The sequence below is a fragment of the Ranitomeya variabilis genome, chromosome 2 (genome assembly GCF_051348905.1).
Source record: "Ranitomeya variabilis isolate aRanVar5 chromosome 2, aRanVar5.hap1, whole genome shotgun sequence".
NCBI classification, from domain to species: Eukaryota; Metazoa; Chordata; class Amphibia; order Anura; family Dendrobatidae; genus Ranitomeya; species Ranitomeya variabilis.
In genome coordinates this window covers 1,067,721,228-1,067,746,965 of record NC_135233.1, presented here as the reverse complement: position 1 = coordinate 1,067,746,965, position 25,738 = coordinate 1,067,721,228, and the positions used below count along the sequence as shown (strand labels likewise).

The following is a 25,738-nucleotide window of genomic DNA, read 5'->3' as shown; positions in this document are numbered from 1 at the left end:
ACATTCGATTTTGATGTGGTCTATGGTCATAAATCATCTCAGAGAAGCTTTAAAAAAAAAAAAAAAAAAAAAAGAAGAACAGACCACTACAACGAGCTGACTGACTGATTCTCAGTTAGCTCATTCTGCAGCCAGCAACAAGTAATGTAACATTGGGGTTATAGAAAAGCAAACAGTGCAAAATTTGTAATGAAACCCACATGAAAAACTGAATTTCAGACCACAGTATATGTATTAAAGAAAAAAAAAAAAAAAAAAAAAAAAAAAAAAAAAATCACAAAGAGATGGACAAACCCTTCAACACTTTAAGTGGCACATCAGAAGAGGACATGTGTACATAAGAGGGGGATCATGGTTCACATCTTATTACAGCCTTTATTTTTCCATGTATGTTAGTGACCCATGGAGCTTCTGCCGCTTCTCCTACACCCCTGACAATGACCCGTGTTAGGACTCTCTTCTCACTGAGCACAGTGATTACCTCTGTGGTATTAAAAGGGGTTTTCAAAAATCTGAAAATCATGGCTTACTTCTACTAGAAATAGCGCCACACCTGTCCACAGGTTTTGCGAGGTATTACAACTTAGTCACTTCACTGCGCAGCCTGGTGTATCCCGTGAGCAAGGTCAAGTGCCATTTCTGACACATTCTTGAAGACCACTTCGGAACGTCTTGGAGACCAGTCTGGTCACAACGATCAGCAGCAGCTCCTCTTCTCGCTTTAGTTGGCAAATACAAACCCTGGAGACACATTACAAATTTAGAATATTCATTGCGCAGAAAGGACATTTAGGGTCTTCGTCATCTTCCCGAGAAGTCCAATAACTCTAGGATGAAGTGTCGGGGGGCGTCTGACGCAGCAGATCTGGGGTTTGTTTACTCAGCATCAAGACTTTCCGTGGCCTCGACAGCTCTCCGAAGAAATAAGCGAGCGGCCTTGTCACAGCTGATCAGTGAAATGCAGCATGAAGGAGATGCCCAGAGCCACAGCGTGCCCTTCGTTAAAATAGAAACGATACGGCTCCTGGCAGCTGCGTACAAGTCCCGAAAATTAAAGACGGTGTAGTTTCTGGCCACCAGGTGATGCGAAAAAGGTCAAGTCAAAAATTAGTAGATATGACACATACCACCGTTACATTTCAACTATAGGGATGTAGAAAAAAGATGAAGCCCCCCATTGTGAAGTCAAAACTTCGAGGGCTATTTCATGTTGGTCTAAAGAACCCATTTCCTATAAAGGCCAACATTGTGATGGTCACCCCATCACCAGTCTTGAACCTGAAGGTAATAATCTCACATTACATTGTGTCACTTCCAGAGCTGAACTCTAAATTCTGCTGACTCAAAGATCGTTCTCCAGTTTCATAAAATTGTATTTCAGAGTTGCGCTCTGCTGATTCAGGGTCTTGGTAGGTTTGTTGCTTTTGTATTATGGGGTTGAGCCATGCACGTACCTTCTGCTCTAGGGTTACTGTCGCGAAGGTCTACTGCTCGGGACTCCCCGTAGAGAAGTATCAAAACCTCCTACTTGGATGGTCACACCTATGTTATTACAGTGTCCACTGCATAGAAAATCCATAGCTGGGTGTAACAGGACCCCGTACTCCTACCCAAAGTTAGAAGAAGATATTTGCTGGGCCGGCTTCATTTCAAAAAGAGTCTACGATTATGAGACAACCATTTTAAAGAGGATCTGTCATTTCCTTTTGTCGTAAATATGTAAAATTGTTATCTGGTATAAATGCCACTGTTCTCCTGAATCCGGCATTCTCTTTCTTTTTTTCCTGCGCCTCTCCGTTCCGGAGATCTGGCCCTTTCTTCTCCGTCTCTAAACCCAGTCTTATTAGTCAGGTGGGCGTGGCCTTAACACTGCCCTGTGGGTGTGTCCTTGTCAGACACGCCTCCTGGCTTAAAGAACTAGATTAATATATACAGCGAAGAGAGAGTGATATCTCAGGAACGGAGAGGCGTAAGAATAAAATAACAATATCGCGAGATGCAGGAGAACAGAAGAATTCACACCAGGTAAAAAAAATACATATGTATGGCAAATAAGCGGTCCCCTTTAAGAAGGCAATGCCATACTTTTTCGGTTCTACTTATACCTTAAAAGATTACTTCTTCAATCCCTGGTGGCCATACCAGTTAACAGTAGTTTCCCCATACTATCCTGTCTTCTGTATGAATCTTCAAGCCACTCAATGACATTTCTATGATATAAGTGATTATCTCCATTTAGCTTATTGCCATTCATCATCTTTCTCTTTATTTCTTAGTCGTTTTTTCCAAACAGATTTGTCTTCTCCAATGAGCCAGGTCTCCTTATCAGTATAACTGATCATCTAAGCTTCCCCTGAAATGTTTGACCTGACACAGTCCAGGGTTCATTTTGTTCAAGGATGGGGACACGATGTTAGGCTACGTTCACATTTGCGTTGTGCGCCGCAGCGTCGGCGCCGCAGCGCACAACGCAAACAAAAACGCAGCAAAACGCATGCACAACGCTGCGTTTTGCGCCGCATGCGTCCTTTTTTTAGTTGATTTTGGACGCAGCAAAAATGCAACTTGCTGCGTCCTCTGCGCCCGGACGCGGGCGCCGCAGCGACGCAAAACGCAAGTGCGACGCATGTCCATGCGCCCCCATGTTAAATATAGGGGCGCATGACGCATGCGGCGCCCGCCGCTGCGGCGCCCGCCGCTAATGTGAACATAGCCTAAGGGTGGGGGGGGGGGGAAGAGAGAGCAGGGTGGGGGAAGAGACAGCGGGGCAGGGGAGGAGAGAGCGGGGCAGGGGAGGAGAGAGCGGGGCAGGGGAGGAGAGAGCGGGGCAGGGGAGCAGAGAGCGGGGCAGGGGAGCAGAGAGCGGGGCAGGGGAGCAGAGAGCGGGGCAGGGGAGCAGAGAGCGGGGCAGGGGAGGAGAGAGAGCGGGGCAGGGGAGGAGAGAGAGCGGGGCAGGGGAGCAGAGAGCGGGGCAGGGGAGCAGAGAGCGGGGCAGGGGAGCAGAGAGCGGGGCAGGGGAGCAGAGAGCGGGGCAGGGGAGCAGAGAGCGGGGCAGGGGAGGAGAGAGCGGGGCAGGGGAGGAGAGAGCGGGGCAGGGGAGGAGAGAGAGGGGCAGGAGAGGAGAGAGCGGGGCAGGGGAGGAGATAGCGGGGAAGAGATAAGGGTAGGGGCACAGGCTATGTGCAGGAACATGAGATGAGGGTATGGATGGAGATCAGAGTAGGGAGAGAGGATAAGGATTGAGATAGGATAATGTAGAATAGGGTTACAATAACTAACAATGGGGATCGGTTATGAATAGAATAAAAATACGATATGATAGGATAAGGATGTGATAAGGATGGGTAATCAGCGTGTGTGCATTGGATGGTAAATGCCACTGGATAAGCCGGGTATATGGAGCGTGACCAGATGAAATGCGAGCGACTCTGTACTGAACACTACTCAAATTAATGAAGGTTTATTGAGCCGCGCTTCAGCATCTATTACGGATCCCACCGCTACCGTACACGTCTCCACCGCCGGCATCTCCTGACCGGTGTCACTCGGCTCATATAATCACAGGTCTGCTTCCCGAAAAGTTATAATTACTTTTTGAGAGTGAGAAGTGTTTTGAACAAGTCAGTTTAAGTTGTGCAGATACATAAAAATGCTTTTTATCGGAAGTATTACACTCCAGAGCTGTATTCATGCTTTAGCTGTTTTTTTAACTGTCAAAACTGTGGCCAGACAGAAGTCACAACAATACTATTCCTGGGCCACATTATATTCTGGATCACTTACTTCCTAAATTCCCACAATGTAAAGGCGCAGACACTGATCAAGCAGATAAAGTGGAGAGAGTTGATCTTAGAAGTCATAAAAACTGAAAAACCAGAAGTGGATAAAATGCACCTAAAAGGCGTGCCCTCATCGAGAATCAGCCGAAACGTAAAGTTGTTTACTGCTCGTTTCCTTGGCTAAAAGTCCTTCAGTGGAGGCCGGCTTCCTATGTAGGGAGCGCAGCGCCTGCAAGCCCGTTTCTATATAGCTTGGAAGCGCTGCTCTGAAGCTGGCAGCTTCACAGGATCTGGCAAATGGCCTCCGATGCCACCTCTGCTTGCAGCACAGCAGAGCACGGCAGAACAAGGATACCGCTGGTCCAAACTATCAATCAACAGGAGCGCGATGTTTATCAGCAAGCGGGAAGATGGGAGTCTCACTCCTTCCAATAGAAGAGGAGGCAAAATATTGCAAGAATCACTGTACGACCTCTGGGACCGGCACCGATCCCAAGAATGTAGTGGCTTCAGTGCTGGCTTACCGCTGCAACCCTCTTTAATTTGTCATGCACGGCGGCAGCCATACCACCCGGCTGGGAAAGAAATTGTAGCCAGCCTCATAAAGAGGGAACGTAGCAGTACACACCCCAGGGAATCACAAACGTTGGATCTTACAGTGAAAAGTGAACTGACCAATGTGACAAACCCTCCAAAATAAATCCAGTGCTCAGCACAGAGACGCCCAGGAAGGGGATGATGGTGCCACCATCTCTGGTGAGGACGGGATGCAGAACCTTACGCTCCACTGTGCGTGGTGTGGATATAGTCATCAGCCAAACAGGAAAAGCCAAGCATGGGACAATGATGTGTTACAGCCGGCAACACGGCCCAAATTTATGGGGATTTATGGCTTAACCCTTCCACTGTCAGGAAAATATAAAAACATATGGATATGTAAAATAGGAAATAAAATCATATAAACTTCCAAAAATTTTCTAAAAAAAAGACAACACTTGGTATAATGGAATTGTGCAATTTGTATCAAGAGGTAAGATTTTATAAAAAAAATAAATAAATAAAATAAATAATGTAGAACAATTCCTGTTTGAGTTTACAAGTGTAATCTGAGTAAAACCGAAAATAAAAACTTCCGAAACATAGAAGTACAAGACATGACGAGTTTCTACACAACACTCACGGCGACGTCTATAACCACATCACATGTTCACCAGAACTCGTGCAGGGGGCTCCTGGGGCATACGACAAATGTATTATCCATAGGCACAATTCATTCAGGAGAAGCCAAGAGTGTCCTTCTCGCCTCCATTGGGCTGGTCAGAAAGCCCCAAAATTGTTTTTCCAGGATTTAACCGCCCCACCTAATCTATACCTATGCCAATCTTGTAGATCTCTACAATGTCTATAAATCTATAGATTCTTGATGGACACTTTGGTCGAGTCCTTGGAGAAGGTCTCATCGATGGAGACCATGATAGACAGGTAAGTCTCCTAATCTGAGCTTATGGTGAGGACATGGACTATAGTAAGGGTGGGGATGGCAGTAGACATCACGGTACCTGCACAGTGTCCTCCATCAGGCCACGGATCTTCTCCACCACGTCATTCCGTCGGTGCTGACGTAAAGCGCTGATGAGCTTGGCCAGGCTGGCTTCAGGCCCTCGTATAGTCCAGTGCTGTAAGGCTGCGTAGGCTCGCTCGTGATCCGCTGTGTAGCCATTGGAAAATGCCGCCACCTCGTGCTCGTTGGCATTGCAAAGGAACTGATAGATATCCTGCCACTGGCTGCCAACCTGAGCTGCCACCAACTTCAGAATGTCGATACCTGCAGAAAGAACGAAACAATGATCACCGGGGCGGTAACACTCAGATACCCTTGTGCTCCAATAACAACCACATTGGAGGAGATCATAAATCTTGTGCTTTCATTTCATTGGCTCAGTATTGCTTTATAGGGTTAATTTCATATTCATAAATGACGTTTGTCAGATAGTGCGTGCAAATACCAGCAGTTTTACAATATACAGCTTATTAAAATTTGCAGCCATCTTTGAGATATTAACACTTTTCTTTTTTTTGAAAATCTGTTTATTAGATTTTAATATAATACACACCATTCAGTTCTAATGTCAATAATACAGTAATGTGACAATACCTTTAACATTACAACCCAGAACCCTCCCACCCCAATATACACCCCAACATAAACCAAACATGACCCTCCGGACTCTGCGTGCACCCAGCGAAAAAGTACCTCATGGAATTGGTGATTCACCCCCTATCCGCTGCAATAGATACCATTGGGTATTTTCAAACTGTGCTCTCAGTTTCTCCCTAGTTTCCAGAGGAAGCGATGGAATAAAGGTAGCCCATGTGGAAAAGAATTTGCTTACTTGTTTTTCTTTGTTAGTCAGTGCCTCCAACCATTCCATCCTAAATATGAACTGTATTTTTGTGCGAATGAAAGGGAGTGAAGGGACTAAGGGACTCAACCACTGGTGTAAAATACTCTTCCTAGTTGCCGAAGCCCATATCACAAGTGTTGCTTTGATGTGTTTGGGTAATTTTCGAGATGTTTCATCTAGGATATTAAAAATGGCCCATTGTGGAGTAAGTGAAAAATCTGCTCCACAAATTTTTTGCAATTCTTTATGTATCTCTCTCCAGAGTCCCTGAATTTGCGAACAACTCCATAAGTGATGATAAATGTCAGTATTATGGGCTTTACATTTGGAACATGAGTAGACGATGGATGGGGACATCTTAGATTGCATACAAGGCGTGATGTAGGCTCTATGTAATATTAGCAGTGCCATGTCAGTATAGCTGCTATATGGTAAAATTTTTCTTTGTGTCATGGTAGCCTCAAAAAGGTCACTCACCTCCAAGTCAGGCATATCTTTCAACCACCTCGCCACTCCCGTGGTTTTCCCTTCCCCCACCCATTTCCCACGCAAGATTGAATAAATGTTACTTATAGAAGCCGGGTTAGACTTAGCATTTCGGATAAACCCATCTAAGTTAACCCTCCCCTCTGCCGTCTCTTTCGGTGTCTGACATTTCTGTACCAGGCTACGCGCTTGGAGAAATAAAAACGGTTTATTGTTAAATAATGGGTAATGTTGTGATGCCGTTTCAAAAGATATTATTGAAAAATTAAGATCCAAGAGGTCTATCACCTGCCTGCATCCTTGAGACGCCAAAATCTTATAAAAAGACGATACAGAGCCCTCTGTGAACCTTGGGTTTCCCAAAAAGGTCTGGAACGGGGATAGATTATATCTTAAACTACAAATCTTCCTACATTGTCGCCAGGTTTGCAGCGTTTGCCATAAAGAGGGGTGATCATGTATTCCCACTGGGAGTTCCTCCCCACCCAGATGTAATAAAGCTGATAGCGAAATATGTGGGTAAAATTGCTGCTCTATTTCAACATTTGCAAAGTGGGAGAGACCCCTGATCCAGTCAATTGCATATCTGAGATTAGCCGCTAAGTTATATCTTCTCAGATCTGGAAAATTAATACCACCCTCCAATTTAGTCGCTTGTAGTTTTGCAAGACTTATACGTGGTCTACCCCCAACCCCCCAAATAAATCTTCTAAAGTTTAAGTTCAACAAATTCTGATCTGACTGAGTCAGGAGAAGGGGCAAAGTCTGAAAGGCGTATAGCAGCTTGGGAAAAACTATCATTTTAATTAAATAGCATCTACCAGAGAACGACAGTGTGACGTGTTTCCAGGAGTGGAGAAGATTAATTATGGAGGAGACTAGTGGTTTGTAGTTAGCTCTATATAAGATAGATGGGTCTGCTGGTAACCGTATCCCCAGGTATTTAATGGAGTCTCGGCACCAGTGGAATGGGAATGTGGGGTCACTCAACCTCCCCGATCTAAAGACTGCCAAGGCCTCAGATTTACCATAATTAACCTTGAATCCAGAACATTTACCAAAACTCTCCAGGATACGCATAATGGCCGGGATTGCCCCAACTGGGTTAGCAATAAATAAAAGAATATCATCAGCAAAGGCTGAGATTTTTACCAATGTTGATCCCACCCTCACCCCCTCAAAGGCCACCTCGTTCTGTAATCTTCTCAGGAATGGGTCTAATGCTATGTTGAATAATAGTGGAGACAGAGGGCATCCCTGTCGGGTCCCCCTCTGAATCTCAAAAGGTTTGGAAAGAACATTGTTCACGGACATCCTGGATAGTGGCTTTCTGTAAATTGCTTTGACCGCTTCACTAAACCACGGGCCAAACTCTCGGAATGATAGCAGATCATATAGATAGTTCCATGCTACTCTATCAAACGCCTTATCCGCGTCTAGACTTACTACTATGGTTTTCATATGTTTATTTGCTCTACTATAAGATATGGCACTCACCGCTGTCCTAATGTTGTATGTAATGGATTTCCCGTGGATAAATCCAGTTTGTTGTGGCGATATCAAATTTGGCATTATCTTCTGTAATCTGTCTGCCAGAATTTTTGTGAAAATTTTAAAATCCGAATTTAATAACGAAATAGGTCTATATCCCTCAACCTGAGTATGATCTTTACCTGGTTTTGGGAGAACAATAACTACCGCCTCGTTAAATCGGTCTGGCATATGACCAAGTCCAACTATCTTATTGAATAACTCACTCAAATAAGGAGCTATACATGAACTTAGAATCTTATAGTGTTCATTGCTGAACCCGTCAGGACCAGGTGCTTTGGATACTTTAAGTTTAGTTATAGTCTGTATAACTTCTGATGGTGTTATTGGGGAATTAATGACCACCCTCTCTTCCTCTGTGAGCGTCGGGGCAAGGTTGTCTTTGAGAAATTCCCCGCTTCCTCCCCCAGTCTCTGACCTATACAACTCGCTGAAAAAAGAACGGAACTCATCCACTATCTCTTCATTTTTTATTAGGGTATGACCATTTCGTTGTTGTATTTTGTGTATTCTTGTCGGTTTCCTATATGGTTTTGTGAGAGATGCCAGCACCTTCCCTGGCTTGTTACCCCATTTAAAATATTTTTGTTTTTGGTAATCTAAGTTGAATAGAGCCAATTCGTGGGCCAAAGTGTCTGCCTCTTCCTTAGCCCTCAAAAATTTTTCCCTTGTCAGTGGAGTGTTGTTTAGTTTGAAGTCTTTATAGGCTTGGGTTACTGATTTTTGTGTGTCCCTAACTCTATTCATAATGTCTTTTTTTTTATGACTGACATAGGAAATAATTTGTCCCCTCAATACGGCCTTGGATGCCATCCAGAACAATTGTGTGTTATCACAGTGGACCTGATTATCATTTTTATATATTCCCCATGACATTTGAAGGTATTTTTTAAAATCGTCTGATTGGTAAAGGTATGAGGGAAAGCGCCACCTCCGTTCCTGTTGGATTGGGGACACTAATTTGGACTGAAACGTCACTGGGGCGTGATCCGAAATATGAATGTTTTGTATATTTGATTGCGTTACTAAGGGTAACAAAGATTCATGTAACAACCAGCAATCAATCCTGGCATTTGAGTCATGTACATGGGAGTAATGAGAATAGTCTCTCTCCAAAGGGTGTTGTAGTCTCCATATGTCAATCAGATCAAATTGATCTATTAGTGATTGAATGCCATTATCCTGCGTTGAACGGTGAGTTTCTTTAGGGCTAGATCTATCCATGGATATGTCTGCCACCTCATTAAAGTCACCTCCCATGACCACCCGTGACGTATCCCATCCCGCCAGTCTCTCTCTTAATTTGACTTGAAACTGAGCCTCAGGCGCATTAGGAGCATAAGGCTATGTGCACACAGTGCAGATTATTTGCGGTTTTTTAGCGTTTTTGCGCTATAAAAACGCTATAAAACCGCAAATAATCTGCATACATTAAGCATCCTATCATTTTTAATGAAATCCGCACTTTCTGTGCACATGATGTGCGTTTTTCCGCATGAAAAACGCATTGCAGTAAAAAACCGGACATGCTCATTAATTTTGCGGTTTTTTCGCGGTTTTCCCACTGTCTAATGCATTGGGAAATGTTTGGGAAAAACCGCGTCAAAAACGCGTCAAAAACGCGTCAAAACCGCGTCAAAAACGCGCAAAAAACGCGCAAAAAAACGCATGCGGTTTTTATGCGGAAATCTGGCAGAAATGTCCGGATTTTCACAGGAATTTTCTGCATCAATTCCTGAACGTGTGTATGGGGCCTTAATGTTAACTAGATTAAAACACATTCCCTCAATCATAATTTTGACCAGCAGAAATCTTCCCTGAGGATCTTCTAGAGTGTCTAGTATCTCATAATTAAGGCCATTATATATCAGTATGGCTACTCCTCGTTGTTTTTTTGTGTATGAGGCCTCCGCACAAAGTGTATATTTCCTACTAAACAAAGAAGGGTGTCTACCCTTAACCCAGTGTGTCTCCTGAAGAAAAATAATGTGGAAATTCTGTTTTTGTAGGAAGTGTATAACCTTCTTCCTCTTAACCGGGGAGTTAAGTCCATTGACATTCCATGAGCACCAATGTAAGGAGTGGATAGTGGTGTCTTTAGTGCCTGCGTGATCAGTCATTAACCTATCCCTTTTTGGGGGACCACCAGACCCACCTGTAAAAGTTGTAAGTGAGATCCCCACCCATCCCAGCGAGTGAGAGCAGGATCTCCCTGGAACCAAGATTTAAGCGTACATAAGCAGAGCCCTTCCCCCCTTCCCAAAATCCCTCCCCAATTTAACTCTATAACAATAACAAGTGTACTCAACTTTAAAGTGAACATAACATAGAAAGTGACCATGCCGCTTAAAGGCATGAGAATGTTAGCACAAGCATGATATCACTTAATAATGGCATATTAAACTAGCTTTCTTATTCAGGATTTAACAGAATTAGAGTGAGCCCGGGGTGTTTCCCGAAGGTATTCCAGAGCCTTTCCTGGATCACTGAAGGACCAATTTTTCCCCTCCATAACAAAACGCAGAATTGAAGGATATTGCAGATTAAAGCGAATATTTTTGTCCACCAGTATTTTACAAGCAGGATTGAAGGCTTTGCGTTTAGCTGCCATGGCTGCTGAGTAGTCCTGGAACAATAATAATTTGTGGTTCTCATACATAAGAGTACGTTGTTTTCTGAATGCAGCCAAGATACGAATCTTATCCTGAAAATCCAAGATTTTGAAAATGACCGGACGCGGCCTGTCTCCTTCTCCTCCTCTTGGGGGTCCTAGTCTATGAGCTCTTTCAATGGCCACAACTCCTGATGTTGGCAGCACCCCAAGAGCTTTAGGCAGCCATTCAGATGTGATTTTTATCAGCTCCGAGGGAAGGATTGACTCTGGGAGGCCTATAAGTCTCAAATTGTTACGACGGGACCTGTTTTCAAGGTCATCTACTTTGTCTATTAAATCTGAAATAATCTTTTCTTTATCATCTAGTTTGTCTGTGAGAGTTATGGTAGAGTCCTCCAGGTCTGATATTCTTTGTTCCGCATCTGTTATGCGTGCGCCCTGGGTATTAACTTGTGAGACTATTGTGTCCAATGAAGTTTGGAAAGCTGCTAAACGGTTGTCTATCTCAGGCATCAGCCGTTCTATGATAGCGGTTGCAATAGACTGTGGGTTGTCTGTATTAGTGTCAGCGCTTTGTGACACCGGAGATGTGCCTGCTTGGCTGCGAGTAGAGCTTCTGCCTGCCTTGGCACCTTTACCCATAAATTTGTCCATGTTGAGATGGAAGCCTGAGATATTTGTTAAGTTATTAGTGATATCTTTGTGCTTGGTAACTACATTTAAAGATAAATCTAAGTGTCCTTTATGTTAACACATCAGGTGAGACTTTCGCTGAAAAGCTCTGTGCCTTCCAATTATGTTGTAAAAAAAAAAAACAAAAAAAAACAAAACACTGTGGTTACTATGAAGTTATAATAGAAACCAGTTCTGTGCTCCTGTTATGCAAGCTGTGCAAATCGCCCTGCACCAGTTGTGCCTCCTGTAATCCTATAAACAAGACTCTCTCCCTTTGACCGACTCAGACCAAGGGTGCTGTGTACACTCTCCTATACCAGCACTGCTATCTGCTGTGAGTTTCCACAGGACAGCATCCACAAAATGGGGGAGGGTAGTCCTGCGTGCCTTCCTCTATTATATTCCAGGTCCTGTGACCTTCACCGACTCCCCCTGTGCCAGGGCAACATGCACAACACCTGCGCCGCTCACTCTGTCCTGGCAACGGCTGCAATAGGTGCGGTTCGGCTCACCTTCCCTCTCTGGCGGCAATCAACAATCCCCGAGGACTGGCGCGCTGTCCAACAAAATGGCGCCGGCTCACCTTCTTCTTCCCGCGCCGATTCTCAGCTCCTCTCCGGAGCTATTCACTGCCCCTGTGTGCCTCAAGATCTCCTCGGCAGCTCCTGCCCTCTTCACCGACCTAGCTCGGTGCCTCTGCGAGCCGCGCACTCCTTTCCGCCGGTCCTTTCACTGCCTCCGACCCTGCAGGCTGTGATCAGCGCAGGGTGCTGCAAAGTGCTTGGCGCTGCTTGCGCTTCTTGACTCCCGGGGAGAACCGGAGAGCTGGGATTACCGCCGGTATCCCTTGTCCGGTCCTTATCCTGGATTCTGTGTTAGAAATCAGCGCTTTAAGAATAGTTTATGCTCTTTGTCCAGGAGCTCTGCTAAGAAGCGGCCATTCAATAGCTCCGCCTCCCGGAAGTCCCTATTAACACTTTTTTTTTGTTTACCTCTGGTTGCCTTGGAGACTGACCACCATTGATAAATAGCAGAACAGCGCTCTTTTCCTGTCCAGGTCTCTGGAGAACACTGTTACCTCCAATTCCCAGACACCTACAGCGAAATGTTTAAGAGTTAAAGAGTAAAAGGTGGTCGGTCTCCTAGGCAACGAGCTGTAAACAAAAGAAAAATGTTAATATCTCAAGAACGGCTGCAAAGATAAAATAATTAAAAAAAAACTAACCTCATGGGTGCTGAGAAAATCCTGGTACATGAGGCACCCTTCTCCCTCAGTAAATGGTCAGACAAAAGAGGGTCAGTATTGGGGCATCTACGGTAATTTTTTGCAGTGGTGGCCGAATGTTTATCACAGTATGGCTCGGCCCACATAGGAATGCCGCCCTGGGTACCCCCTTCTCTCTCACAGACTGGGGGATGCAGCGTTACTGCCTGGCGATACATTGCAACATGGAGGAGAGAGCTCAGATATTAGTTTAGAGGCAGCCATGGTGTCCAGATAATTTCTAGAAGGTAATGTTTATACACCCAATGTTCTAAAATAGTCTGGACAATGAGTGCAGAGAATGCGATGCAGTCAGTCCGGAGTTTTCCAGCTGCCGTGAACAAAGAATAATTGGACGGCTTCGATTAGAGCGGAGTGGAGCAATGCCACCGGGACGGGTTTTATGACCGTTCTGAATTATTTGTAAAAGGACAGAGTGAACTTAGAAGAATCAAAGATGCTGAGCGTCGTGAAACTCCACCCAAACCGTCCATGTAGTCTTGTACGAAGGGGTTTAGGAAACATTTGATAATCCTCAGTAAAATAAAAATCAATGTAGCAAAAAATTAAAACAGCTGCGTAGAGGGGCCGTCTCTTCAGAGATCAACTCTTTCAGAAAGGAGCCACCGTAGATCAGCTGAGTGCAGAGGGTCTGGCTCCTGACACTCATGGCGCAGATGTGATTGTCCCTCTCTGTAATACATGGTGGACTGGCGATTGTCCCTCTCTGTAATACATGGTGGACTGGCGATTGTCCCTCTATGTAATACATGGTGGACTGGCAATTGCCCCTCTATGTAATACATGGTGGACTGGCAATTGCCCCTCTATGTAATACATGGTGGACTGGCAATTGTCCCTCTATGTAATACATGGTGGACTCCAGAATACCATTCTGACTCATGAGGAGCAAATAAGTAGTAGTAAATAAGCATTCATGTGCACTCCAATGCTCTATTGTTACCAGGGCTGTGGAGTTGGTAAGCCAAACTTCCGACTCCTCAATTTCCATGACACCGTCTCCACCAAAATGGGCTCCTACTCCGAATCCACAGCCCTGATTGCTACAGTGGTCTCCTTAGGTACCGGAAGTGACAACCATCAGTCACTTGAACACAGCAGCTAGTGACTACTTAGCATCTGGTCCAGGTGGAGAACACCAAAGCACTGGAGGGGAAAGTAACACTTGCTTCTTTATTGTTCTCACACTATCCAGTCCCTGATTCTTTTCACCTTGTGCTGCACACACCGGAGGCAGGGTCAGCAGTGATTGTGGGGTTCACATGCAACTATTACTCCTGAATCCCTCACACCCCCAATAAACATCCAAGTGTTCTCATGGGGAGAGAGGTATGAGCCACACGTCTTTGGCAGGGGCTCATGCTCCGAAAGAACATAGCGAAGGATCGGCCATGCTGAGGTAATCAGGCTCACATGTAATGTGTATGGGATCCGTGAAGCACAAGATATTTATCTACAGATGTAAGGGCGCAGTCAGACGGCCATATAACGATCGCAGCGCAGTGAACGGACTGGCCGGCAGCTCTCCTGACCTGAACATGACAGCTGTATAGAAATACATGTCGACACACTCTGACCAGGAGACCTGCCGGCCAGTCTGAGGACTGCGATGTGGTAATCTTTATATGGCCGTCTGACTGCGCCCTAAGGCCACCAGACACATTAGATGAAAATTATCGGAACCTGCCAGAGTCCGTTGACCATCTAATGTAGATGATGACCTAACGACCCTCCCTCACGGGAAAGAGAATGATCCGCCCTTCGGAATTTCAATGGCGCCTCTTGTTCTCCTGAAGATAAGCCGTTGCCCGATGACGGTAGTAGCAGCTCTCTCACAGAGAACATCGGAGCGCTCTCCCGGGTATGGGAGAGTCGGGAAAGATGGCCGCCGGCTGGACAGTCATTTGGCCGACAGCAATCAGACATACAAGGCCAACGCTAGTTCTGTCAGTAGTGTCTGTAATTATTTCATACTTGTCTTATGAGGAAGAATATACATTTTGTGGTGGCAGCAGATAATCCCCTTTATGTTTTCTCCTTTGTGACAGGGCGTGACCATTTTTCACCATGGGATTGTGGATGTCGGGGCCAAGGTTGATGATGCAGTAAGCAACCGGTCATGGTGAAGGAAATGCCGGAGAAGAGAATAACGGCCTTACAAGAAACTCAACAAATCTTCCATGACGCCAGGAGGTCTGCTCTTTTTCCAGGAGCCTCTTAAACACTCCGATATAATTCACAAATGTGGGCAATATAAGGGGAATCTATCAGCAGGATTTCACACCCCAAACCATTTATATGCACATGGAGCCTTTTCAAAAGACAAGTCAAACAATACAACATGTGAGGCAGGGCAGAGTCCCTCTACAGCATGTTGGGGCAAGGGGAGTTCCTCTACAGCACGTGGGGGTGGGGCAGAGTCCCTTTACAGCACGTGGGGGCAGGGGGAGCCCCTCTACAGTACGCAAGGGAGGGGCAGGTTCCCTCTACAGCACGCGAGGGAGGGGCAGAGTCCCTCTACAGCACGCGAGGGAGGGGCAGAGTCCCTCTACAGCACGCGAGGGAGGGGCAGAGTCCCTCTACAGCACGCGAGGGAGGGGCAGAGTCCCTCTACAGCACGTGGAAGCGGGGCAAGAGTCCCTCTACAGCATGTGGAGGCGGGGCCAGTCCCTCTACAGCATGTGGAGGCGGGGCCGCATCCCTGTACAATAAGTGGGGGGGACTCTCTTTACAGTTGGTTGGGTGGGTCTTTGTCCCCCTACAGTAAGTGGGTGCAGGCCTTTATGTCTGCTCCTGCTCTTCAAAACTAAAAAGAGGTGGTCTTCCAGTTCAGGAAAATCATGCCATTGGACAATAAAAGGAGCAATGTGTACCAGGAAGTAGGGGAAAGAAAATTCCAGCACCTATAATGCTGGCAGAATACTGAGGTAAAACAACCACCGGCTTAAAGAGAGTAGATGGCAAGTTACAGAACATAACAAATCAGGACAGCTCCTGACATATTGGACTGATATGTACACCAAAAGTAGTTTTATTTTGTTGTGGGGGATGATGGCAGAAAGAGCAGGCTTTCTACAGGCGGTGTGTGAAAAAACACACGTCAATAAATATACAGATCTCCCCATATTATACAAAATTGAAGCAAAAATTCATAAAACACAAAGAAAAACAATAAATGAAACAAGTCTGTCCCAATAACTAAAAAATAAAAAACAAAAATTATTGTTGAAATATCCAGGTGAAAAGACCCCGCTGCCCCCACAAAGCCCGGCTCAGCTGTCCATATATTTTCAGTGACTGTCTCTGTAGACAATGTTCTCTGGGTTTTAGTACAAGGTTGGAGCAGTCACTTCTGGGCAATGACATAAAACCTCCAGGATCCCAGCGACCAGGAGCCTCATCGATCAGATTCTGCGGCTGCTGGAAGGATCTGGACAAACTCGTTCAAGGTTTGAGCCAAATTCTTTGATTTATTGGAGGACACGATGGAAATTAAAACAAACGGGAAAAGTCAGAGCGAAAGACGTGAGCGAAACGTTCTCCCGTCCTCATAGGTAACAGCTTCATCAAGAATTCGCATCAAGGCACGAGAGCGGTTAGCGCCAAATGTAATATGCAACATTGGACCCCTGGTCTTAGGACCCCGACCAAAGAGCCATGATAATGGAGATATAGTGGGCGCTCGTTGTTCTTTATAAACCCCTTCCCAACAACGTCGGGAAGCCCATAGCTTTATCCATCCTCTGCCACCAAACCGTACAGGGGGCACAATGCAGTCAGGGGGTAACGTCCTCCTGGAATCAGCAAACCCAGACTCGTCCGCCAGACGCCAGATAGAGAAGTGTGATCCGCCACTGCACAGAACAGTCCAGTGGTGGCGGCTTTACACCACTCAATCCGACGCTCGGCATTGTGCTTGGTGATGTACGGCTGCATGCAGCTGCTCGGCCATGAAGCTCCCGACGGGGGGGCAGTGTTTGTGCTGATGTTAATACCAGAGAACTCTGCAGTTGTGGGGTCAGCAGAGCGCCAGTGAGTTGTCTGCCCTCTGCTCCTCCGCACTCGGCCCCCCGCTCTGTAAGGTTATGGGGCGATGGCGTCCCATTACAGGTGACTTTCTGGGATGTCACGCACTGAATCACGCTGAGTCCAAACATCTACACAGCACAGCCACATCTGAAGCTCCGAGCAGCTGGTTCAGACTTGTTCCATCCACGCCAGGCACGTACCCAGCTAATCAGCCAAAAACCATGCAGCACGGGCGTTCATAAACCCCTCCACCCCGGGGGACGCTATGTTATGCTGCACATCATAAATCCGGGCATAGATGACAAACAACAAACTTCTCTGCTACTGAAGGGATGGAGGGGACGGTACTGACCCCACTCTGCACTGGCAGTGCACAATGGCCGCTCCGGCTGTAAGTGACAGCAGTACATTACCTAGAAACAATCAATATTCTGCCGGCACTACACATAAATCTGCTAAATTATCAAACTTTTTGCAACGATCGCTGTCAACCACGTTTCCCCCAAGTGTCAGGGTTTCACCACAATGTGCACAAAATTTGTGGCAAAGTGAATCTAACGTGAGTATTAAAAAAAAGTTTCCTTACTATCTACCTCACATATCAATTTGTTGTTCTTATAAAGATCTCTGTTTGCTGTCAATGAGTGAAAGCATTCCGGATTCCATCCCAAGATAAAAACCTGGTCACATGTAATATTTCACACAGACGTGGATTATAAAGTGTCTTATAAAGTTTTGGCAACGCTAGAATGCATCAGTCCAGAGGGTCTCGGCTTGTGTTCCCTCTAATCTGAGCAATCTGGAAAGGAAAAACAGTTAGGAGAATGAGACTTTCTTCTTTCTCCTCCTAGACTGATCGTTCATTATCAAAATTCTCAATTGCTGGGTAAAATCTGTATTTAGTGAAGTCTGTTACATTGTGGAGATAGATGGGAAATGACAGTTAGTGCTCATAAAGCTCTACGGAGAACTGGAATTCTTTTAGGAGAACTTGTAGCAGAATGTCTGTGTCTAGCTCCTCCCCTCCATAGAATGTGTCTGCCTCTAGCTCCTCCCCTCCATAGAATGTGTCTGCCTCTAGCTCCTCCCCTCCATAGAATATCTGTATCTAGCTCCTCCCCTCCATAGAATATGTCTACCTTTAACTCCTCCTCTCCACAGAATATGTGTCTAGCTCCTCCCCTCCATAGAATATCTGTGTCTAGCTCCTCCCCTCCATAGAATATGTCTACCTTTAACTCCTCCTCTCCATAGAATATGTGTCTAGCTCCTCCCCTCCATAGAATATCTGTGTCTAGCTCCTCCCCTCCATAGAATGTCTGTCCGCCTCTAGCTCCTCCCCTCCATAGACTGTCTCACTCTAGCCCCTCCCCTCCATAGAATGTGTCTGCCTCTAGCTCCTCCCCTCCATAGAATATCTGCCTCTAGCTCCTCCCGTCCATAGAATATCTGTGTCTAGCTCCTCCCCTCCATAGAATGTCTGTCTGCTTTTAGCTCCTCCCCTCCATAGAATATCTGTGTTCCTCTAGCTCCTCCCCTCCATAGAATGTCTGTCCGCCTCTAGCTCCTCCCCTCCATAGAATGTCTGTCTGCTTCTAGCTCCTCCCCTCCATAGAATATCTGTGTTCCTCTAGCTCCTCCCCTCCATAGAATGTCTGTCCACCTCTAGCTCCTCCCCTCCATAGAATGTGTCTGCCTCTAACTCCTCCCCTCCCTATAATATCTGTGTCTAGCTCCTCCCTCCATAGAATGGTGTCTGCCTCTAGCTCCTCCCCTCCAAACAATGTCTGTGTTCCTCTAGCTCCTCCCCTCCATAGAATTTTAGCGGCACTAATTGTCATCTATCTCAGTAACGTCTCTGTCTTCACAGAATACAGATTTTACCCCTGAATTAAGAACATATAATCAGTCAATGAGGAGAAAGAAGCAGATTTCTCTGATAAGATCTACTACAAAGTTTTTTTATTTTCCTGTGTACTACTGATTTCCGAAATAAAAAGTTAAACCGACGGTTACTCTGTTGAACTGACTGTGCTTAATGCGTTTTTTTATATATAAGCTTAAGGTGGGGGTCTAATAAGCCAAAAAAAAATGCAATTCACACGAATCCTGAACAGCGATCATTTACCGCCTTAGGATATAGAGGTTCCAACAATAGTTTCTTAAAAAATTACAATTTATTAACACATGATTAAAAATATCCATCAAAGAAAAGTGAAACAAGACGAAAAAACAGGCTGGGAATAAACCTCCAACAAAGGGATGTCTGTGATAACCAGTAAAGCCGTGACCCTCATGCACTTTCATCTAAACGTCAAATCGCAGCTAGCCGTCCAATGCTCACACTCAGAATGACTCTCACGCTCAGAACACGCCAATAAGACGAGGTTTGTCCACACAAACAAATCCTTTTTTCAAAAGTGGTTTAATGTACAGAACGCTTAGTGCAAGAAATACTTAGTATCAAAAAAGGGCAAAATATTCCAAGATATTAAGTACTGAATTACAGCAACAAAGACATTTAATCAATGGTACTAAAAGAAATATAGTCGGGCAAAAGACTACATCACCTGAGGTCGTTCAAAGGAATAAAGTGCATGGAGAGGCAGAAGACGGCTACATCTCCCCAAACCCCGGCGCCGTTCCGCAATAGCTTTACTACACTAGATGGAGGCCGGATGCCATCGCATCGGGAGGGCGGTAATGTCATGATGGGGGCTGGCTTTGCAGCGTTGACAATCTCTCCCTCCATGTGCTCACCCACCTATCCACTCTCTCCTTCCCCATGTGCTGACTTCTCCTGCCTGTAACCTCTTCTTTGACCTGTCTACCCCATGTGCTATGCACTCCTCCTGCACAAAGATGGCGGCGGTCATTGAATCATTCGGCTGATCCCAGCGGCGGTGTTCCGCTGGTGGTACCGCGCAAGAGGCTGCATACAGCGTATACAGTGTGTGTAGCGTACGGCGTATACAGTGTGTGTGTGTTGCGTACAGCATATACAGTGTGTGTGTATGGCGTATAGTGTGTGTGTGTGTGTGTGTGTGTGTGTGTGTGTGTGTGTGTGTGTGTGTGTGTGTGTGTGTGTGTGGCATATACAGTGTGTGGAGGGGGTGCGTACGGCGTATACAGTGTGCGTGTGTGTGTGGTGTGTACGGCGTATACAGTGTGTGTGTGTGGAGCATACGGCATATACAGTGTGTGTGGAGCGTACGGCGTATACAGTGTGCGTGTGGTGTGTACGGCGTATACAGTGTGTGTGTGTGGAGCATACGGCATATACAGTGTGTGTGGAGCGTACGGCGTATACAGTGTGTGTGTGTGTGTGTAGCGTACGGCATATACAGTGTGTGTGTGTGTGGTGCGTACGGCATATACAGTGTGTGTGGTGCGTACGGCGTATACAGTGTGTGTGGTGCGTACGGCATATACAGTGTGTGTGGTGACTACGGCGTATACAGTGTGTGTGGTGTGTATGGCGTATACAGTGTGTGTGTGTGGTGCGCACAGCGTATACAGTGTGTGTGTGTGTGTGGTGCGTATGGCGTATACAGTGTGTGTGGTGACTACGGCGTATACAGTGTGTGTATGGTGTGTATGGCGTATACAGTGTGTGTGTGTGTGTGTGTGTGTGTGTGTGTGTGGTGCGTATGGCGTATACAGTGTGTGGTGACTACGGCGTATACAGTGTGTGTATGGTGTGTATGGCGTATACAGTGTGTGTGTGTGTGTGTGTGTGGTGCGTACGGCGTATACAGTGTGTGTGTGTGTGTACGGTGCGTACGGCGTATACAGTGTGTGTGTGTGTGTGTGTGTGTGTGTGTGTGTGTGTGTGTGGTGCGTACGGCGTATACAGTGTGTGTGTGTGTGTGTGTGTGTGTGTGTGTGTGTGTGTGTGGTGCGTACGGCGTATACAGTGTGTGTGTGTGTGTGTGTGTGTGTGTGTGTGTGTGTGTGTGTGGTGCGTACGGCGTATACAGTGTGTGTGTGTGTGTGTGTGTGTGTGTGTGTGTGTGTGTGTGTGTGTGTGTGGTGCGTACGGCGTATACAGTGTGTGTGTGTGTGTGTGTGTGTGTGTGTGTGTGTGTGTGTGTGGTGCGTACGGCGTATACAGTGTGTATGTGTGGTGCGTACGGCGTATACAGTGTGTGTGTGTGTGTGTGTGTGTGTGTGTGTGTGTGTGTGTGTGTGTGTGTGTGTGTGTGTGTGTGTGTGGTGCGTACGGCGTATACAGTGTGTGTGTGTGGTGCGTACGGCGTATACAGTGTGTGTGTGTGTGTGTGTGTGTGTGTCTGTGGTGCGTACGGCGTATACAGTGTGTGTGGTGTGATAGTGTTCCGCTAGTGTCACCGCACAAGAGGCTGGTACCACCAGCAGTTTCCATACTGAGTCACCCATCACTTGGGTGTCGCAACATGGAGGTCGGTGAACTTCCGCCGCTTGGAATTCTGGGTTTTCCGGACACATCTGGACGGTATAGGATGTGTAGACATTACAAGGTAAGTACGGTATATACTAAGATCCCTTTGTTGGAGCTTTATTCCCAGCCTGCTTTTTTAGTCTTTTTTCACATTTCTTTTTCTTTGCTGGATATTTTTAATCATGTGTTAATAAATTGTAATTTTTTAAAGAAACTATTGCTGGAACCTCTATATCCTAAAGTGGTAAATGGTGGCTATTCAGGATTCGTATGTGCTTTGGACCCTATTGTTAAATTATTATGTACAAAATACAGTTGGATTTTTTACATCCAAAATCAAAGAATTTTTGCACTAAAGAAAAAACAAACATTAAAAATTGCTCCTTCAAATCAACACTTATAAGGGGAAAAAGGCATAAAAAATGTAAGCCAAAATGCAAGAATTGAAAGAAACTGCTACTGCATATTTTGGTGCGGACACCGGCAGAAGACCTTTATCTGCAGAAACATTCATTTGTGTGTCAACACGACCCAACAATGAGGAGCCCAAGCGCAGATACAATTTTAGAGTCTGCAGAAAGTTCTAACATTTCCAGAGCGCAAATTTAGGGAGATATTCACACAGTTTTTTGGAGTCGCAAAAAAACAAAAATTTTTCAAGAGGAATCCACTTTATGAAATGCTGCTTTTTTGCAGTATTTTTTCAGTATTTAGGCTTTTTTCATCCCTGAAAAATTCCTTTTTTGGAGCAAATTCCACAAAAATCTGACATGTAGTTTCCACCCCCACCGCAGCAAGGTTTTCAAAATCACGTCGGTGAAAAAATACCCTTGGATCCAATTATTGGATCTGTGTAAGTGACAGTGTTCACTGCAGAACTGTCATTCTCTTCAGGAACCAGCAATATCAGGATGAGCAAAGTTTCTAATTCTGAATGGGATTTTTTGCTGCAATGCAAAGAGTTAACTCATTACATCCCAGATCGAGGATACGTCGTCACTGCAGAAGATTCTGATTTTTTTTACTTATCCGATAATTTTTTCTTTTTTTTTCTTTTTAACCCAGATTAGTTAAAATCCAGAGTTTGTGCAATCTCTAAATTGCCCTTTAATTTTGTGCTAAACGATTTTGCAACTTGTTAGCGCAAAATATTACTCGTTCTGCTAAAATGTAACAAAGTTACGTAAATACATCAAATTACTCAATGGGACTGGCGAACATTTGTGCAACATAGTTTGTGACTTTTTTTTTTTTTTTTAAAAGTTGCAATTAATGCAACAGTCGAGAACATCAAAAACATCAAATCCTATCCCACTGACAAAAAAAAAAAAAAAAAGGAAAACAAATTGAAAGAATAAGCAGAAAATGAAAAATAGGCTAAAGAACACCAAAAACCATGAAAAAGAAGTTGCAAATGGAATAAACGAATCAAGGCCCAATATCTATAAGAAACAAAAAAAGAAAAGAAAATGAAAACATCCAAAACTATGGGGAAGGGAAGTCCACCTATATTGCCTGCGACAGCCACCTGATCTTATACGATGTTGAAAAAAATCACAAAAAAACCCGCTAAAACTTGTGTCCCTTCTTCGGGTCCCGTAAAGCCATAGCTGTCAATCAAGCAAGAGAAAGGCAGAGATCGATCCAATACAAGTAGGTGGCACTGAGCTGGTGGGTGCACAGAGCACCTGAGCTTAGTTTGAACAGTCACTTTGTGCTCACAGACTCCCCTTTAAAGGGTTACTCCTTTTTGATATATGGGCATCGTTGGATAGGGCTTGTAAATAGAAGCAATTTTGCAATTAACTGCTTGTTCAAATTTTAATCCGTTCTTGCGATATTAACACTTTTCTTTTGTTTACCTCTCGTTGCCTTGGGTGACCGACCACCGCTGCTGGAGAGTAGAACACGTGCAGTGCATACAAGCGCTCATCTATTGACCTTGTAAGCGCTGTTTTGAAGTTGGCTAGGATTGGTGGAGCGTGCGCTTACTGCCAAATCCTGGGCTAACTTCTGCCCAGTGTTTGCCAACTAAACAGCAGTGGTGGTCGGTTTCCTAGACGACAGGTTTGTAAACAAAAGAGAAAAGTGTTAATATCTTAAGAACGGTTGCAAATTTTAACAAGCAGTAAATGGCAAAAGTGTTTATTTTCACAAGCTCTATCCAACAGTAACCATCTCAGAAGATGAGAATAACCCCTTTAAAGCCGGGTTCCAAGCTATGTGCCAATGAAACTACAGTATCGGGACCGAGGCTGATGTATGCTTTCTACACGGACCTTAGTCTGTAGCAATATGATGAAGATGCCCCCTATGATCAAATGGTTGGCTTGTCACTGATGAGGATCTGAAGACCAGTATTGACTTGGTGACGTCAGTCATCCGGTGACGTCGTCTGTTACACATTTACAGCACATCTAGGTAATTACATTAATTATAAATCATTTGGCGCCTGCTGCAATTACGCCTCATTAGTGAACATTACATTACACAAGGCAATTAACGGGAGAATTAGAAAAACAGTGTTATTCCCTGCAAGCTGATCCAGAAATGACTGCCCATATATTACAAAAGATACATATTGTTTTGCTTACAAGTGGGTCCAAAAAAAAAGTCAAAGAGGTGTGCAACTTTCACTAACCTTAGCTCAATTAACTTGTGTGCTAACAAAATGTCTTTGGTGTGCTCGAAACACATGTTCGAGTCCACGCGGCTCCATGTCTCACAGCTGCCGAGGGGACTCAAACATATTTTTCGAGTACGCCGAAGACGCCTTATCCTAGCACGTTCGCTTAACGATATTCCTTAAAAATCAACACCATTGTGTTCCCCTTAGCAATTATGGATTAACTGCCTAGCATAATGACTGGCAAATCCTGGAAAACCCCGCTAATTTAGTGTCAAAGGGTGGCGTAAATGATATCTTGCTGATCACCAGGAGGACCTCCTGCCCTACCGACCTGAAGAAATGTCATGTTGGATTGGAAACATGGGTTAGCCAAGTACAATATTCTGTTCTCAAAATTGGTGGTGGTCACAGTGGTATCACTTCCGCCCCCAGCAATCAGAAAGTTATGGGGAAGTGGGTAAATCTAAAACCCATACTAACAAAGTCTCCTAGAAAGTTCAGTAGGGTCTCGAAGAAAAGTGGAGACCTTTGAAATTTTTGGAAGTGTTGGCAAATTTTCTGAGGACTTACAAAATTCTCTCAAAAACCTGAAGGAGGCGCCGAAGTAGTGTTGAGGAGAAATGGAAGGATGAAGGGTGCAAAACAAAGTGGGTGGCTGAGAGATCAAACTTTCCAGATGGGACTTGTCTGATCATTGCTCAGATTACTCCTACATTCCCACAAAACGTTACCCCATAGGGCACCAATCTTGTAACAAAATAAATAAATAAAACTAAGACATTAATTCTTGGGAGGAATAATACTAGATCACAAATCAAGACTACTCAGAACAAGACACCATCTCCGTCTCACTCACCATGCCCGTTGCAGTAGTAGATCCACTTCTCCTTGTTCTGGGTTAATGCCGTGGACTTCTTGAAACCGGCTTTCTCCACAATGGAGCTCGGATCCTGCTTTGGTCCTTTTTTGAGCGTGCGGGAACTTTTCCTGACGCTACAAACCACAATGATGACGAGTACCAGCAGAAGAAAAAGTACAATCATCCAAGGTAAGTGCTCGTTGATGTCAAAGTGGTGAGGGACCTGCCGGGAAGGTCTACTCTTAGTGGTCTTATAAATGGTGCTCTTGAGTCCTTCACCTCCGCCTCTCGATTTACCAGGCTGCTCATCTGTCAGCTGTGTTTGCCTTCCGTCTGGAGTCTCCTGCGGGTGCCCCTTGCCTCGATCTTCCGTCATGTTCAAGTATTTTGTTTCATTCGTTTCAGTATCGTTGTAAACATCTGTCGGCTCTGTAAGATGAGGAGAAAAAGAGAACATTGGAGGTGGGGAACTAGACGCCTGACTAACATCTCAAAGGCTGCACAGACATTCATCGAGACCTATTCCCGAGATCTGGAGAAAGACCAACCTCCAAGTGACAGCTCCTTATAGAAGGCCATGCGTCCGGGCAAGGTGCTCTTACTTTAAGCAAAGAATACGACTGGCATACAACTCCTTTTGTCAGACTTCTCTATGACCTCACATAGAGCTGGCAGGAACATGTGCCTCCAACCAGCTCAACCCTCAGACGAGCTGTCACTAAACTAAACACCTGCTGCACGGAAAAGCTAAGAAACCAAAAAAATATTAAAAAAGGAGAGTGCAGATGAAGTAGACCTTTGTGTAAGAACATGGCCGGTAAATGAAGAATTTGGAAACCTCTCTCCATAACTTTCCATGGTAAACATTAGCCATCCGCCTGGCACAAAACTCTGCCAGAACTTCCTAATTACCTGAGCTGAATTAATGACTTTAGCAATTATACTTGACCCTTAACGCATAGATTAATAGGTTTATTGGTTTAACCTTGGCTTAACTGAGAAGACG

The 25,738-nt window shown here is 45.1% G+C and overlaps 1 protein-coding gene across 1 annotated transcript in view; it reads right to left on the bottom strand.

Moving 5' to 3' along the window:
* TNFRSF21 (TNF receptor superfamily member 21) overlaps positions 1-25,738 on the bottom strand; it is a 77,894-nt gene that overhangs the window by 27,550 nt on the left and 24,606 nt on the right. Inside the window, exons 3-4 of the mRNA XM_077291543.1 lie at positions 24,730-25,161; positions 5,339-5,604 (exon numbers count right to left, since the gene is read on the bottom strand). Coding sequence (XP_077147658.1) covers positions 5,339-5,604; positions 24,730-25,161 — 698 coding nt within the window. The remainder of the gene's footprint in view (positions 1-5,338; positions 5,605-24,729; positions 25,162-25,738) is intronic.